Below are 15815 nucleotides of genomic sequence, written 5' to 3' on the forward strand. Positions count from 1 at the left end.
TATATACACAGGCATGTTAATACATGTACATATGTTTTATAAACATACAACACATATACAGTATGTATATGAACATCTTATGTGCATACATTATACCACACGTGCAGAGTACATATGTGCATATACACTTATATTCATGTATACAGACACATGCACAAATGTCATACATAGGCCTATACTTACATACTCCTTATTTGTTAATTATTTACTTGTTAATTGTACCCACTATAGTCAAGCCCTGGGGAGAAGAAAGCCCTGCAGCTGAGTGACAGAAACACAGGGAGCCCGGCCCTTGCAGGATGACCACGAGAGGAAAAATGTCCTCATTGTGGGGACGGACCTTCTTCAGGCCAAAGGAACTTAGGGTGAGAGGAACCCGACATGAGGTTCCGGGGCTGAGTCCTCGCGGCTCCTCGAGTGCCCTCTGCTGGCCTGCGGCGCGCTCGCTCTAGCCTGATCGCCCCTGCAAGGGGGCTGGCCTGCCCCAGGGAGGGCCTGGCTCAACATTTAACCCCCTAGCCTCAAATGGAATTTTCTGAGGAATGGGGTTTCTCAGCGCTGGTGGAGGAGAACAGAGGGTCAGAACTGGACAAGCCCACTCTGCACTTCAGAGGTGAAACTCGCTCTGCATGAGGGTCCCCTGAGTCTCAGAAGAGCTGTGAGGATTGCTGGGGTGACTCCAGGGCTCCAGCCGCTCAGGGATGGCCCATGGTCCAGCAGCATCGGTGTCACCTGGGGGCTTGTGAGCAATGCAAAATCTCGAGCCCCACCCAGACCTCCGGAATCAGAGGCTGCACTTTATCAGGATGCCCAGGGGAGAGGGCTGGTACAGCAGAACTTGGGATCCCACTTCCTATCGCACCAGTTCGGGACCCTGGCATGAGGCAGAGACCCCAAGGGGAGGCAGGACCACGCAGAGCATTGTTTCTCCTCTCAGGCCTGTGATTCCAAAGGATGCAGGGTCCCTGAAGTGGGGGTCCCGAGGCCACCTCTCCAGTCATGTCTCTGAACATACAAGCGGCCTCCTCATCTGCAACCTAATCACAGAGACGCGGCGGGGCAGCCAGCAGGAGTTTCAAGACACTGAAACCTCACAGTGAGGTCTGGAATTTATCGGGTCCAAGTGAGAGGTACAGAAGAAGTGACCTGCAGGGGACCCTTTTTCCCCCACTAAGTAATGAGGCCCAGGTGTGGGAGCCAGACGATGTGTCTGGTCCCACACGTGTCTTTAGTGGTCTGCCTGGAGGGGTGTACTTGGGGCTTCTGGGAACCGGGAGGGCAACACCACGTCTGCTCATGTACAGACTCTTCACCTGCCCCGCTACTTCTCTAATCAGTGAGAGACTCTAGCAGAATGGGCACTTCTGGAGCTTGGTTACGAGCTGACGATGGTGGACTCTGAAAACAAGACCTGGGCCAGGCAGAATTGCAGACATGGGCCCCAAGATTCTGTGCCCTGATTCTCAGAACCTGTGAGGAGGAGGAGCTGTCAGTCCCCGACTGTGCTGTGCTGTGTGGGCAGAGCTGACCCCCAGATGGAGAGGCCATGCAGCTCTAATCAGACTAGGCCTGTCTATTCACAGGAGCCCCCACAAGCAGAGGGGAAGCCAGACAGGTTAGAAGAGTGAGAAGGACCCAAGACACTGTTGCTGGTTTGAAGATGGAGGGGCCACGTGACAAGGAACACAGGCGGCCTCTAGGAGCAGAGAGCATCACCTGGCCAACAGCCAGCAAGGAACCAGGACCTCAGCCGTACAACCGCAGGGAACCAACTTCCGTCAGCAACCTGAACGTGCTCAGGAGGGATCCTCCCGGGACCTCCAGAAAGGACTGCAGCCCTGCCCACACCTCGATTATGGTCTTGTGAGCCTCTGAAATCCAGGTAGGCCTTGCAGGACTTCTGACCCTCAGAACCGGGCGCAAATCAATGGGAGTTCTAAGCTGTTAAGTTTGTGTGAATTTGTTGCTTAGCAATAGAAACTGAGCACAATGGTTTACAAGGGAAGCATGGAGTGACTGGTCATTTAGTCCATAAAATGTTTTTGTCCTGGTTGGTAAGGAAGAGAGTTGCCAAGAAATATAGCCAACAGTGGCAAAATGGATAAAGAGCCAGTATACTTTTCTCTATCAAGTTAACCTACTAACAGGTACTGATCTAACTCTGGCTGGGCGGTTCTGGAGTTTGGGGTATAGGAGTTTGGGTGGATATTTTCTAGTTGGTTTTGATGAGTCCTTGACAAGATTGAGCTCTCAGGGGCCCTGTGGGGGCACAGGAGCAGTTCTGGTCTGAGTGTTACTTGCTGTCCCCTGGATACTAAGAGGAGCACAGAAAGACCTTGCATCTGAAAATAAGACCCCACTCTGACACTGCACCCACGTGCCGCCACTAAACGGCCTTTCAAGTGGATCAAGCAATCCTGCCTCAGAATTTATAGTCCTCCTGTAAATTGAAACCTCTCACAGAAGTCGCCCACGTTAATTAAGCCTCACACACTTGACAGTGAATGTGAACTGGACCGCTGAACTCTTTCCTGAAATACTAGCAAATAGGCAGAAATCTTTGGGTTTAGTCCATCCACTCCACTAATGGGTGCAGTAGGGGCACAAGGTCGCTGGAACAGCCAAGTCTTTGTTGGAGGTAGCAGGCAGGAAGGGACACCACCCTGACGGCCTGAAAGCTTTACAAGCCTTGCTTATCCCCACCCCTTCAAGGTACCAAGGAGATTTCCTTGGCAAGCCCCACCGTGCGAGAGTTAGTTAGAGCTGGAATGCTTTTTGCCCAGGACTGCATCTCCTGTGGTGCCCGCCCTGGAAACAGTAGGTCGTGGCAGATGAAGGATCTGAATGGGGGTGAGGAGCAGGAAGTGAGAAGGAAAACCAAGGCCAAGTGGGAAGGCTGCATGTGTCCCCTAGGGCTGGCCAAGACAGGACAGCTCCCCTGCCAGCTGGAATGGGACAGGTGAAGCTGGGTGAAGTACCTCTTCCCTTGAGCACCAAGCTTCTTTGCTAACACAGCTCACGTGCATTTCCTCCTTAGCACCCAAAGGTCCTGCAGAACAGCTAAGAGAGGGCCTTGTGCCACAAAATGCCAACCAATTATACATTTGGTCAAAGCTCCCACATTTCAACCAATGATCATGTGTCGTCATCTTGGTCATCTTTGGACCCTCTACAACAGAGTCTTGCCTGTTGTAGAAATTAATATAAATCTTTTTACGCTCACATAGAGACATTCTTTGAATTGAACGGCAGAAAGATCTTCAAAGTCAAGGGCATCTACTCAGTGGCTTCAACACAGCTCCCAACCCCAGCCCAGACATAGGACCTCTTACAGGGGGGGTCGAATGGTGTGTACGGTCCTTCATCCTCCTCCTCATCCTCCTCTTCCTCCTCATCATTCTCATTGTTCTCATTGTCCTCATTCTCATTCTCTGTCTCGTTGCCAGCCTCGGCAACAACATCGTCCCTCCGAGTCCCGTTCACACCTCTGTCTGGGGCATTGCTGGGCCCTGTCCCGTTCTCCACGGTGTGCTTAATTGGAATTTTGATGGCCACCTCGGATTCTCCATTGGCGTAAGCCCTGCTGTTTATCAGTCTTTGTCTCTGGAAAGAGAAAGGCGCACTCTTAACATGGTCAGAGGGACTGTGAGTCCTTACACCCAGAACATGAGCACTGGGCTCTTTCCTAGGCACTTGACAAGGAGATGCTTCCAGGAGACTCTGCAGTCAAGTCTTAAGGGATTCCTCAAAGTAATAAGCAACTCAGACAAACTCCTTCTGGGAGGAAGGATTAGCCTTTTATGACCCATTGGAACTTGCAAATCCTTTTAGAGGAAAATTCCTATGTCTCAGGTGCACATTTCTTTTCTATCAGGCTTTTTGATTCCCTGTGCACTGTGGCACTATCTTTCATCTCCAGATTGTATGAATCCCTTGGTCCATGTGTGAGAAAGCCACACAAGTGTATTTGGACTAGTGTATCAATAAGGCTGCCATCCAGAGAAAGGAATACAGAAAGAAAAATTCAGGTCAGAGACTCCGCACTACTTTAAACTAAGGTAACTCTGATTTAGCAACTACTTCAGTGCAAGTTCACGTCAGAGGGCTTTATTCAAATGGAAGATAAAAAGAAAAAGGTAGGCAGAAGGGGACAGGAGAGTTTTTCTCTATAACTGGGAGCCAGACCATGTCTTTCAACACGTGGAGGAAGAGCAAGGACCAGGATGCACAGCTGGCCCAGTGAGCAACGATGTTGGGAAACGGCCGAGGGATATAATTCTGTTAAATGTTGAGTCAGGTGCTTCCACTTTCAGACCAGGAAAATTGCTCCCCTCCCCAAAGTTTCTCACCCCTGTCCAGTGGCAAAAGGACCGTGCTTTCCCAGATACCTCATTGATCAACATGCGACTGGCCATGGAGAGTCGGGTCTTGGGGGGAAAGTGGCTGGTGATCATGATTCGAAGGCCAGCCTCAGAGAAAGACAGCTGGTGTGGGTAGGCTGACAGCAGCTCATCTACCATGATCACCGACGCTTTGCGCTGGAAATTGGCTAAAGAGACAAAAAACAGAATAAAAATAACATTGAGGCTAGGAACAGGGAAGAGATATTCATTCAGTCTTCCTTTCCTTCCTCCCTCCCTCTCTCTTTCCCTCCTTCTCTCCTCCCCCTTTTCCTTCCTTCCTACCTTCCTTCCTCCCATCTACTGATCTATCCTTCCTTTGTTCCTTCCATCATTCTTCCTTCTTCCTTCCATCCATCCTTCCTCCCATCTGTCCATCCTTCCATCTACCCATCTATCTATCCACCCACCCTTCCATCCATCCATCCATCCATCCATCCATCTATCCATCCATCCAGGGAGGGTTGTAGTGAGCGAAATTTGGAGAAGAGTCAAAATCTGTTTTCCATGGGGCTCATTGATAGCTCTTTTGAAATGACTTGAAATAACTTAAGCATCATTCACTGGCATAGTAAGAATACATGGTAACATAAGGGAATTCTTCCCTGTCCTCAAAGGGTTCTTTTCCTACCACTCAGATCTGGGACACAGGAAAGACCCCAGTAATCTTTAGTAACCCTTTACATGCTCCAAATGACAACAATGTTCACACTGAGCTGTTAAAAGCTTCAGAATTGACTTTAGTGTCAAGTGGAGGGCATGGTGGGGAACGTACATGTTGCTCAGGCCAGCCTATGAGCAGGGCTGACAAAGGGGTGGCTGGGGGAGCTGTCCACATTACAGAGGCCTGAGGTCCAGAGGGGGCGTGGGACGAACCCTGGGTAATGATTTGCTGGCAGACCTCCCTGAGTGTGCAATCTGAGCACACAGCTCATGGGTACCTGGCCACAGCCTCTCCTGGTTCTCACTCCTGTTTTCTAAGCCACTAAAACATGAAACAATCTCTGGAAACACTGACGAATATTAGGTAGCTCTCTTTGATTCCCTAAGAATATTCCTTTTATGGTTATAAACTGCCCAGAAGAGAAGAAACTAAATGAAATCCTTATGTGGGATGGCACTGAAAACTCAAGTCTTTTGTTAAACATGCATATAATTAGTCAGAAAAGTATATCAAATAATTGAATTTCAAAATCTAATAATTACCCACAGATTTCAAAGTCAGACATATATTTGAAAATAGCCTGTATTTTCTCATTTCTTTTTTGTTTTTCCTGTAAAGCAACCATAAGGGACCAAGAAGAAACAAACCTGCACATTTCAAGGGGAAAGTTAAAAGAAAATTAAATGAAAAATGAAACACATTCTAGGGAAAAGTAAATGATAATTTTCTGTGTTCCTCTAAGAAGGAATATTATTTATTAGAGAGTACTATATTATTTCTCTTAGTATATCAACTGTTTAATAAGAATCTATTGAATATAGGAATTACTTTGGGGAAAAAAGATAACGTTCTATGTCATTTTGCAGCTTGGAAGCTGACATACTTTAGCCTGAGAATGAATCTGGATACAATATACTAATAACAGCTTTCATTAATGGAGTATTTTACATATTCTATCTCCTTTACTCATTACAAAAATTATCCCCCAATTGCAGAAGAGAAAATTGATGTTTCATGGTCACACAGCCAAAATGTGACAGAGTCAATACCTCAAAACCTGTGGTCTTCTCTCCTTTACCATCCTGGCCTAATATCCCTGTATCATTCCCAACAAATGTTTTGCCCAAGAACTTCCATGGGGCTTTCCAAGTGGGCTCATCACCAGGTGTGAGACTGCCCCATGATGTAGCCAAAGGGAGGGAAGGAGGACCAGAACCTTCTCTCCCTTAGTCTCCTCTGGGGTGGGCAGCATGCTCTCCAGTCAGCTTCGGGCCCAGCAGCGGCTGTAAGAGTGGGTGGGCACTCCTCTGTTACATGGCTCTCCTACGTTACCTTTCTTGAGTAGCACCACGGTGGCGTCGCAGTTGCTGCTGTCGTCAATTTCAGCATTGTTGGCCAAGCCGTTGACCATGTTTCCAGCACCTTTCGTCCTCCTTTCGAAGCACTGGTGTATGCAAGCGTTATATCTGAACAAAGGAATAAGCAGAAAAGCCCCATTAGCATTTGCTGTTCCTCCCACCCAGCGCTCCCTGCAGCTCTCAGTCTGGACGCATTGTGGGGGACCCCGTGCCTCAAGTTATTACAGTCATGCATCACTTAACGATAGGGATACATTCTGAGAAAGCGTTGTTAGGTGATTTGTTGTTTTGAGGTCATAGAATGTACTTACACAAACCCAGACGGTATAGCCAACTACACACCTAGGCCACATGGTACTAATCTTACGGGACCATCATCGTATATGCAGTCTGTTGTTGACCAAAACTTCATAATGTGGCACATGACTGTAATGTTATTTTGTCACCCCATTACCCCTCAGAATATGCAACCTGTCCCATTTTCCAGTTTAAGGATATGGTAAGTGAAAATAAAATCAACAGAACATAAGTAATTAGTGACACACTGCTTTCTCTGCAACATCTTCAATGTCAATGGCGGGACCTCCGGATTGAGTTCTCTTACTTGGGAGTCTGTGCATAGAAGGGCTGTGATGAGACTCAGTGGGATGGGCAAGGTCTACCTTCTCTGGGCCGGGTCTCCAGGGCCTTGGTGGCAGGGACACGCTTAGTGGGGAAGCAGAGAATGTCTCATTCGTGCCGCTACCCAGTACAGCGCCTCATGGCCTACGAGTTACAGGCTGGTGGGTGGTCTAGGCCTCTGTCTTTGGTTTCCTGAGGTCACAGGTTGGGATCCTGTGAATCTCTGTTACCGTTATGCCGTAATTCCAGGTCTGACGGGCTCTTGGCTTTATGAAAAAATTCTGGGCTATGATTCTCCATAAGGATTGAGTGAACACATTGTGCAGTGCTCCTAACACATGTGTTGGAAAGGAAGAAGCTTACACAAATTCCTTGGGTGTTTTTGGCAGGTAAATGTTCTGGTTCCTTCATCTTTAGTATTAGAAGACTCTCATGGAGGAATCCTAGAAAACCCATGGGCAAAGACAGCTGGGGAGAGTTTCCAGGGCATTGTGGGCCACTGCTGCTCTTTCCCCAACTCAAAGACCTAAAGACCTTGATGGCTTCCTGGCCACAGGACAACCCATCGAGGTATCCTACCAGCTTGATCTCTGGCCTCCTATAGGAACGGCAGCCGGGCATGGTGACTCTAAATTGCCAACTGGCAAGCAACTCCAGCTGTTTCTCCTCTTGTTCCTGATCCCTTTTGCTGCTATAGACATGTCACTCTCTGGAGTCTCTCCCCACTGTATCCTGTGCCTGTCCTGTTCTTCTGTCAGTGTAGCTGTGGGTGGGTGGGCCTACGGGGGCATGACAGCCACTACAGTACAGATGAAGGGGTCCTCTGTGGCTGAGGCTTCTCTTCCATAAGCCCCCTCCTGTACACCTGGGGAACCTGGGGTCCTTCTTATATCACATGAGGGAGAACAGAAAACCAGTCAAAAGTGATGGTGATGGCAGTGAAAAGACCAATCCTGGGGGACTCTCAGGGTTAATAAGAGGCGGGGAAAAGAATTAGAAGATGACTATTTTGCAATCCTAATGAAATAATGGAGCCAGCTACTGAGCATCAGTGACTGTCAACATCACAAACAGAGAGACAGGAGACACCAATGTGCCTGCTGATGGCAGAATTCACCACCACCTGGGACATAGTCTAACCTGAATCAGATTGATGGCTGACATATAGGAAACACAGAGGTCAAAGGAACAGGTCAAAGGAACAGGCCACACGACAACACGGGATGTAATCAACAATTTCCAAACTGTGGAAACTGCAGAGCAGACACACTTTGTTAAAGAATAAATTACAAGGAAAAAAATCAACAGAGGGGGAATTTATAAGTTAAAAGAGATCCAGAAGATGGAGCAACCAATTGTAATGAGTGGAATTTATCTAGATTCTGATTTTTAAAATATTTATGACATTTATGAGACTAAAAGAAAACTGTAAAAAATATTTATGAGACCACTAAAAATTCGAACACTGAGTGGATATTTAATCATATTAAAAAATTAGCATTGATTTTAGGATAATAATATTGTGGTTATGTTAAAAATACGTCCATTTAGAGACATACACTGAAATTTTTGTAGATGAATTGGTATGTCTAGGGCTTCAAATCTTATGGAGGGAGGGAAGTGGACACAGTTGTGGACGGAGCAACTGTGGTTGACGGTTGTGGGGGCTGGTGACGGGCACATGGGCTCGCCATACTATTGTGTTGACTGTTGTATATAGTTAACATTCTTTTTTTCTTTTTGAGGAAGATTAGCCCTGAGCTAACTACTGCCAGTCCTCCTCTTTTTGCTGAGGAAGGCTGGCCCTGAGCTTACATCCATGCCCATCTTCCTCTACTTTATACGTGGGACGCCTACCACAGCATGGTGTGCCAAGCGGTGCCATGTCCGCACCAGGGATCCGAACCGGCGAACCCCGGGCTGCTGAGAAGCTGAACGTACAAACTTAACCGCAGCGCCACTGGGCCGGCCCCTATAGTTAACGTTCTTAATGGAAAGGTCTCTCTACTTTCTAGACTCAACATGAATGTCCCCCCACAGATAGAGCTATGGGGGAGATGGTGTGTTTCTGTCATCTTGACTCAGAGTCCATGTTCCCCATAGAAATATTGTCCTGCATGAGGGTTTGCTTTTAAAGTTAACAACTATGTGTTACAATTTATTTGGATTTGAATAACAGGATAATAATATTATGTATAGTATTATTATAAGAGCTTTCTTGAAACCAGATATTGGTTAATAAGTTAACTATGCCATCACATTCCAACCTTACAAAAGCCCCTTTAGGTAGGAAGTATTATTAACCCTGTTTTGTAGAACAGGAAACTGAGATTCAAAATGGCTGAATCACTCGGCCAACGTCCCCCTGCTGGCAAGTGGCAGGGTGGGATCTGCGGCCAGGGCTGAACGTGAAGCACTCGATCTTAACCACCAGACCATATTGCGTCATCTGGGGACCGAATCCCAAAGAAGCAACCCAGATGTCCAGAATCAGTCCTTGCCAAGACCAGGTATGCCTCATGCTCCCTTCAGGTTTCCACCTATCTGGCAAACTGAAATTGCTTTTTGACCTTCAGACAGAATGTTTAAAGTCATTCTAAAGCCATCTACCCAGGAGGCAGTTGATGATTCTAATATATGCTGTATTTAACTGCTGCTGCTCTGTTTTATATTTTTAATTGAATGTTTTAAATTTTGTGCTTGCATCCTGACGCTATTTTATTGTGAAGCGTGCAATTTTATAAATCAGATTTTATAAAACCCAATGATTAAAGCCCGTGATTGCAGAGGGGGATGGCTAAAGAGTAGAAATTTCAATTTAGAACTTAGGGCCAGAATTTATGCAGAAAATTCTGTGAGCACGGTAGCAGCCATTCCCCGTTTTGTTTGTATCCTGCTGGTCTGAACAGCTGGAATGCTGGTAAAGCTGAGGCATCAGCAGAAACATACCTCATTAGCTTTCACACGGGGCATGGTTTGGGGTAGAGCAGAGAAACTGTTCACTGCGTTATCTTAACGTCCACAGGCCCTGCCAGCAACTCACAGGCTTTACGATGGGTCAGTGGAAGAGTGCAACGGTCACAGAGTGCATGCTGGCAAGATTCCTCAATCTTCCTTCCCTTTGGATGAAATCTGGTTTTGAAGACTTCCTTATTCTGTGAAGGCCCCAGTGAGTTCAGTATGGAACATACTTTATCCAAATTTAGATTTAAAACCCAAGATCAACATTGGGCATAGAGCAGACAGTCAATTCTTCTGGAATAATCGACCAATCCACCTTTTCAAAAGGGAAGAGAGGACTCGACTCTTTGGGGATTCAAACTTAAAGTCTCAAAAAGTTGAAAAAAAAAAAAAGGTGAAATAATCAAATGGAAAATGCTGAGGAAGACGCGTGCTGTGGAGGCCCCCTCACGGTGGCAATGATTCCCTCATTGTTGTGCTATGTGAGAGAAAGAGAAGCAAGATGGCTGCTCCTATCTTTAAGGCCTTTCTCTTTGGAGTCTAGAAACTCTGGAAAGCCTTTGAGCCAACTCTGATTTGCCTGAGAGCCCATCTATTGGTATTTTTAAATGGAAGGTGATTTGTGGTAAAAGCACCTGTTTTCTTTGTCAGTTACCTCACGGTAACTCCACACCAGGATATGTTTGGTAAGGTTCTACTCAAGAAATGCCCTCCTCCGGTGAGAAGACCCAGATATTGGGTCCACGCTGACCATCAGACAGCTCCTGAGGCGAAGGCTGGACGCCATATTGAGTGGCTTGGCAACTGATTGCTTACAACCCACTCTGGACATCAGCCAAGTCAGCTCCCACCTTCACTGTGCATGTGACTTTTGCCAATGGCCACATCGATTTCTCCCAACAGGGCTCTTAGCCACTAGAGGCCAGAATTACTTTTTGTCAGGCCACAACAGCAAGGAAAACTTGACATGTCAATTCCAGACTGCTACCTGCTATGTCCAAACTGGCATTTTCTGATAGGATTCTACTTTCTTGCCCCTAGAGAAGGCAGTCACTCCTGCACTCACACGTGCTGGGGAAAGCATGGGCTAACTGAGAGTAGAAGAAACAGCGCCCTGGGGGGCATGAAGCTGCAGCACAGCACATCTCTGCACTATTTATAAGCTCCTCCCCTAAATGGTACTTAGCAAAAAGATGAACCAGCAGGTTCACACCCATGGTGCTTGCATTTTACCTTAGAGTATGGGAAACATCAGCAATATAATTCTTGACACAAATAGTAAGCTGCCTGACTCAAAGGAGAAAAAGAACATATGATACGGTGGTTTTAAAATATATCCAGAGATTCTTTGGCACTCCTCCCTTCAAAGGGTGAAGTGGACCCCATGAGTGTGCCGTGGACTTGGTGACTCACTTCTAATAAAGAGACCAGGGTGGAGGCGGCAGTGTGCGACTTGTGAGACTGGATTGTAAAAGGCACTGCAGGGTCCCTCTTGTTCTCTCTCTTGAACCGCCTGCTCAGGAGGAAGCCCGCTGCTGTGTATGGGGACACCCAAGCAGCCCTAAGGAAAGGCCTGTGTGGTGAGAAGTAGAGGCCTCCAGCCAACAGCCAGCATCAACTCATCCACTGCGTGAGTGGGTCATCTTGGAGGCCCAATCAAATAGAGGATGGTGGCCCTGCCAACCTCCTAACCTTCAATCTCGTGAGAGACCCTCAGCTAGAGCCCTCCAGTTAAGCTGTTCCTGGATGCCTAACTCTCAGAAACTGCATGAGCTAATATATGTTCGTGGTTTTAAGGCAATAAGTTTTGGGGTCATTTGTTACACAGCAATTGATGACTATTACAATATGAATGGAAATCTGCAGAGATTTAATCCATGGTTTTAGTCATTTCTTAACTAGCTCTGGTCCCATCTTCCCACCGCCTATATAGAAGCATAACTTATTGAGTTTTATTTCCTTTCTTGTTATGAGAGTGAAGAAACAGCCAAAAGCTAGTTGCCAGGTTCAGAAGAGGGGCAAGGGTCTGAGAGATTTCTCAAATGAAACTCTGAAGCTTTGATTCTATCAGACATAAGGGTTGGAAGGGCCTTTGCTGTTGCTGCTAATCAAAATTGCAGTGATTCATAGCAGGTTGCCAAGGGAACTGGATGAGTCTGTGATGGCACGCATCGAAAACCAGTCAGATACCTGCCTTCTTCCCGGTTCCTCTTTCCATATGGTCACACAATGTTGGAGGTAGGAAACAGTTTGGGAAAAGAAACTAAGAAGGTATTTTACTTACTTCATAATGACAATGTAGATAAGATACATCAGCACAAGGACTAAAGACTCCCACCTGTGTACAAACCAAGACTGGTTAGTTAAGAAAAGCCACCGCAGGCAGACGTGCAACACACCAGGTGATCTTTAAAAACATATTTGATGTGAATGGCAGTTAACCCTACCAAGCACGGCAAGGACAAGGCAGATGTAAAAACTGGTTACAAATGCTTCCTGGTCTCTAGACATTTTCTATGCTGCATATAGGTTTCAAGGATCTTTCTCTTTCTTCTCTACCTAAAGGAAAATGCTCCTTCCTCTCTGTTATTTGCTCACCCAAAGGAGTTTTTTGAACACAGCAGGCCTCCTATAATATTGCTGCATATAGGCATCTATTTATAAACCTACCCACAGCTTAATCATTCACTAAAACTATTCAGATATATTTACAAAGGGCAAACTAGAGGAATCGATAGGGGCAGGCGAGGAATTGTTGGGTACATAGGAGCTGGGCATAAGCAGAGAAAGAGGGAGATAGACAGGGAGAGGACGATGAGAGAGAGAGAAGGACAGAGAGAGAGGAAGAGAGAGAACCTGGGAAAGTGCCAGCAGGAAGGATAAGAATGAATGAGTAGGAAAATGGTCAAGAGAAAGAAAGAAAAAAAATAATGAAATCCACTGGAAGGTACTTTGAACTTCTGGTAATTTGAATACTTCTTTTTTTTATTTTAGTAACTTCCAGCTAAAAAACAATGAAACTTGATTTCTAGGTTCCCTTTTAGCTGTAGAATTAAATTCGCTAATTGAAGGGGTAATTTTGTCTTTGACAAAAGGTATCTGGAGAACACTCTATGAAGAATGTCCAGGTTATGCCTTTCCTTCCTCATTCTTTTCAAGTTTCATCTAGAAATTGATCCTGGGGAACTATGTGGTCAAATGTAAAAACGATGCACATATTAGAGTTTTGGCTGCAGTGGTATTTAAAAAAGCTAATTCCCTCCGAACAGAAACTGCCTCCTGTCCCAGTGGCCTGCTGTTCTCTCCCCAGCACAGGGCAGCCCTCGGCTCATCTGTGCAGGGGGGGGCTTCCCCTAAACATCAATTTTCAGCTGCAAAACACCTCCAGAGGCCTGAACATGGTTCTTACTCATTGAAACAATGTATATGTGGCATAAACTTCACTGGGAAAAGTGAGATTTTAGTCACAGCATTCATTTTTGAAGGAAGAGATACCTAAGACGGATTCGAACAGACTCAGGGAGGGGTCACCAGGAAACGACCCAACGTCAATGAAATATTTCAGTTCAGGTGAGCTCAGTCCGGCACCATGTAAACAGGTATATTTATGCTCTCTAATTCCTTCAGCTCTTTTTGAGTTTTTACTCAAAGAAGCCCTTCCACTGCAACATCCGAGTAAGATTCTCTCTGCCGTGTTTCAGGGGTGCTCGTGAGATGGGGGTGCCCTGCTTCTGCTGACATTTCAGGTGTGCTCTGTTGGCGCCCGGACTCAAGCGCACCCAGCACGTCCTCCGGACGAAATGCCCCAGGCTCTGGGAGGCCTCCGTGCTGTGGCTCTGCTGCCCTCTGCTTTGCTGCCTGATCAAGTGTTCGATCATCAAGGATGATGGATGTAGGAAACAGTTTGGGGAAAGAAACTAAGAAGGTATTTTACTTACTTATAATGACAATATAGAGAAGATACATCTAGTTTAATGCTTAATGCTCTTTGGGGTCCCTCCCCCACGCTCCCTCTCCCCACAGGCCTGTGAGTGTCTCCAAACAACCCCACGATTACATGTCAGCCGTCTGCCTCCCCCTCAACCCTGAAAGAACCCCAAGGTCAAGGCCAAGGTTGGTTCTGTGTTCTGTGTCCAGTTCTGGAATGGAGCCTGGCATGTGGACCTGCTTGGGAAACAGCTGTGGAATGGGACCGACTCCACACGCAGACTCAGAAGTCATGTGGCTCTCTCCTGAGAACGCTCTTCTCCCTCTGCCTCTCCTGACCACAGCCCACACGCATCCTCTGCGGCCCTGATCTGTGGTATGATCTGGGTTTGTTTCTTCCCTTCTCACAAACTTCCATTTTGAACCACCTTCAACTGGCCCCTCCTTCTCCCACCAGAGATGCTTCTTGCCTGTGTTGGGGGGGCTACTCCCTGCTCCTCCCTGTTCTCGCCCGGAGGGCATGGCTCCACTTTCCTAATCATGGTCCAGAACAGAGGAAGCTGGTCTTGAACACTATGCAGGTGGATAGTCTCCAGGTGTGTCCCCAGGCTCTCCTTTCTCTCTCAAAGTCACAACTTGAGGCTCAAGAAGAAACAAAACACCACTCTGGATCTTTCAGTTTTCTTATCAGGCCTTCAGACTCACTGAAGACACATTCCAAATTCCTTCTGGCAACACTGTGGGCCTTGCTGAGCTGTCAGTATGGATTCATGGCCCTTGCTCTGCAGGTTGAAGCCACATCCTAATAGGTGGCTCTCTGATGCTTTCTATTTTTAAGTGTCTTTTGGGGACAGGTATCCAACTGAAACGCACCCAACAGATACTCCCATGTCCTGCCTGCTACAACAGCTTCACTATGTTGAGGCAGTGAATGGAGACCCTTCGATCTTAAGGAGGGTGGCCCCCCTGGATAAATAATAATTGGTCTACAGTTATAATTCTATTTCCCCGGCCTCTTATTGGTCAAGGCAAACCCAGTTGTGACCAAAGAGATGTATAGTGGAAAGGTGTTAAATAAAATGACATAGCCCCTTCTTCCACTTTCTTGCCTTCAATCCAAACTTGATGGTTGGAACTGCAGTAGCCATCTTGGGACCATGGAGGAAAGGCGAAGAGAAAAGCACAGCTATCGTACTACCTACACCTGGGGTACTTATTATGTGAGAAAAAGGAACACTATTTCTTTAATCTACTGTAGCTGGTTTTTTTTATTACGTGCTACTAAAAGCCTTCTTACTGCCAGTTCTTGGCTGAATGTGACTTATTGCAAAAAGCTGCTTCAGGAATGGTAAAGGAATCTAAATCGTGAATGATGGGGATACCTTGTTCTTGTTATTTGTATTTGACGGCTTCTTTCCTCCTAAAGAGTACTCTAGTTTCAAAATAAACACAACTGAAATTAATTTCCTTTTGAGGATCTGAGGTGAATTGGTTACCTGCCTTGAAATTTCTAGGACATGCTGGAATGTTCTACAAGGAATGGAATTCACTGTTTAAGGTATTACTGAAACAGTACTGTGCTTTAATTACACAGACTGAAGAATCTGGCTTTAAAGAGAGAAATCAGCTCTTAGACACACCTTTTCAGCAAAATAAATGCTTGTGGTTGGTTAGGTTAGAAGATAGAGATGTGGACAGTGAAAAATATCTTAAAGTTCACTATATTTTGCATTCAAATGAGGAGCTGAAATCCCTGGAAATCCCAAAGCAGTTATGAACCAGTGGCACAGACTTTAACTTCTCAGCCTCACTCATGTGAAAAATGTTCTCTGTCAGCCCATGCGCATAATAACAATAATTATGTAACAGGCGATGGGCCGGGAA

The 15815-nt window shown here is 46.3% G+C and overlaps 1 protein-coding gene across 3 annotated transcripts in view; it reads right to left on the reverse strand.

Annotated features, from left to right (window-relative positions):
- The window catches only part of SLC24A3 (solute carrier family 24 member 3), a 456403-nt gene that overhangs the window by 32451 nt on the left and 408137 nt on the right, over positions 1-15815 (reverse strand). For 2 of the 3 annotated variants that reach the window (XM_046678076.1, XM_046678075.1), the window contains 4 exons: positions 12289-12342; positions 6397-6530; positions 4389-4549; positions 3333-3603 (listed from right to left, as the gene is read on the reverse strand). In XM_046678076.1, coding sequence (XP_046534032.1) covers positions 3333-3603; positions 4389-4549; positions 6397-6530; positions 12289-12342 — 620 coding nt within the window. The remainder of the gene's footprint in view (positions 1-3332; positions 3604-4388; positions 4550-6396; positions 6531-12288; positions 12343-15815) is intronic. The other variant, XM_046678077.1, reaches the window with a different exon arrangement.

This window comes from Equus quagga, chromosome 12 (genome assembly GCF_021613505.1).
Source record: "Equus quagga isolate Etosha38 chromosome 12, UCLA_HA_Equagga_1.0, whole genome shotgun sequence".
NCBI lineage: Eukaryota > Metazoa > Chordata > Mammalia > Perissodactyla > Equidae > Equus > Equus quagga.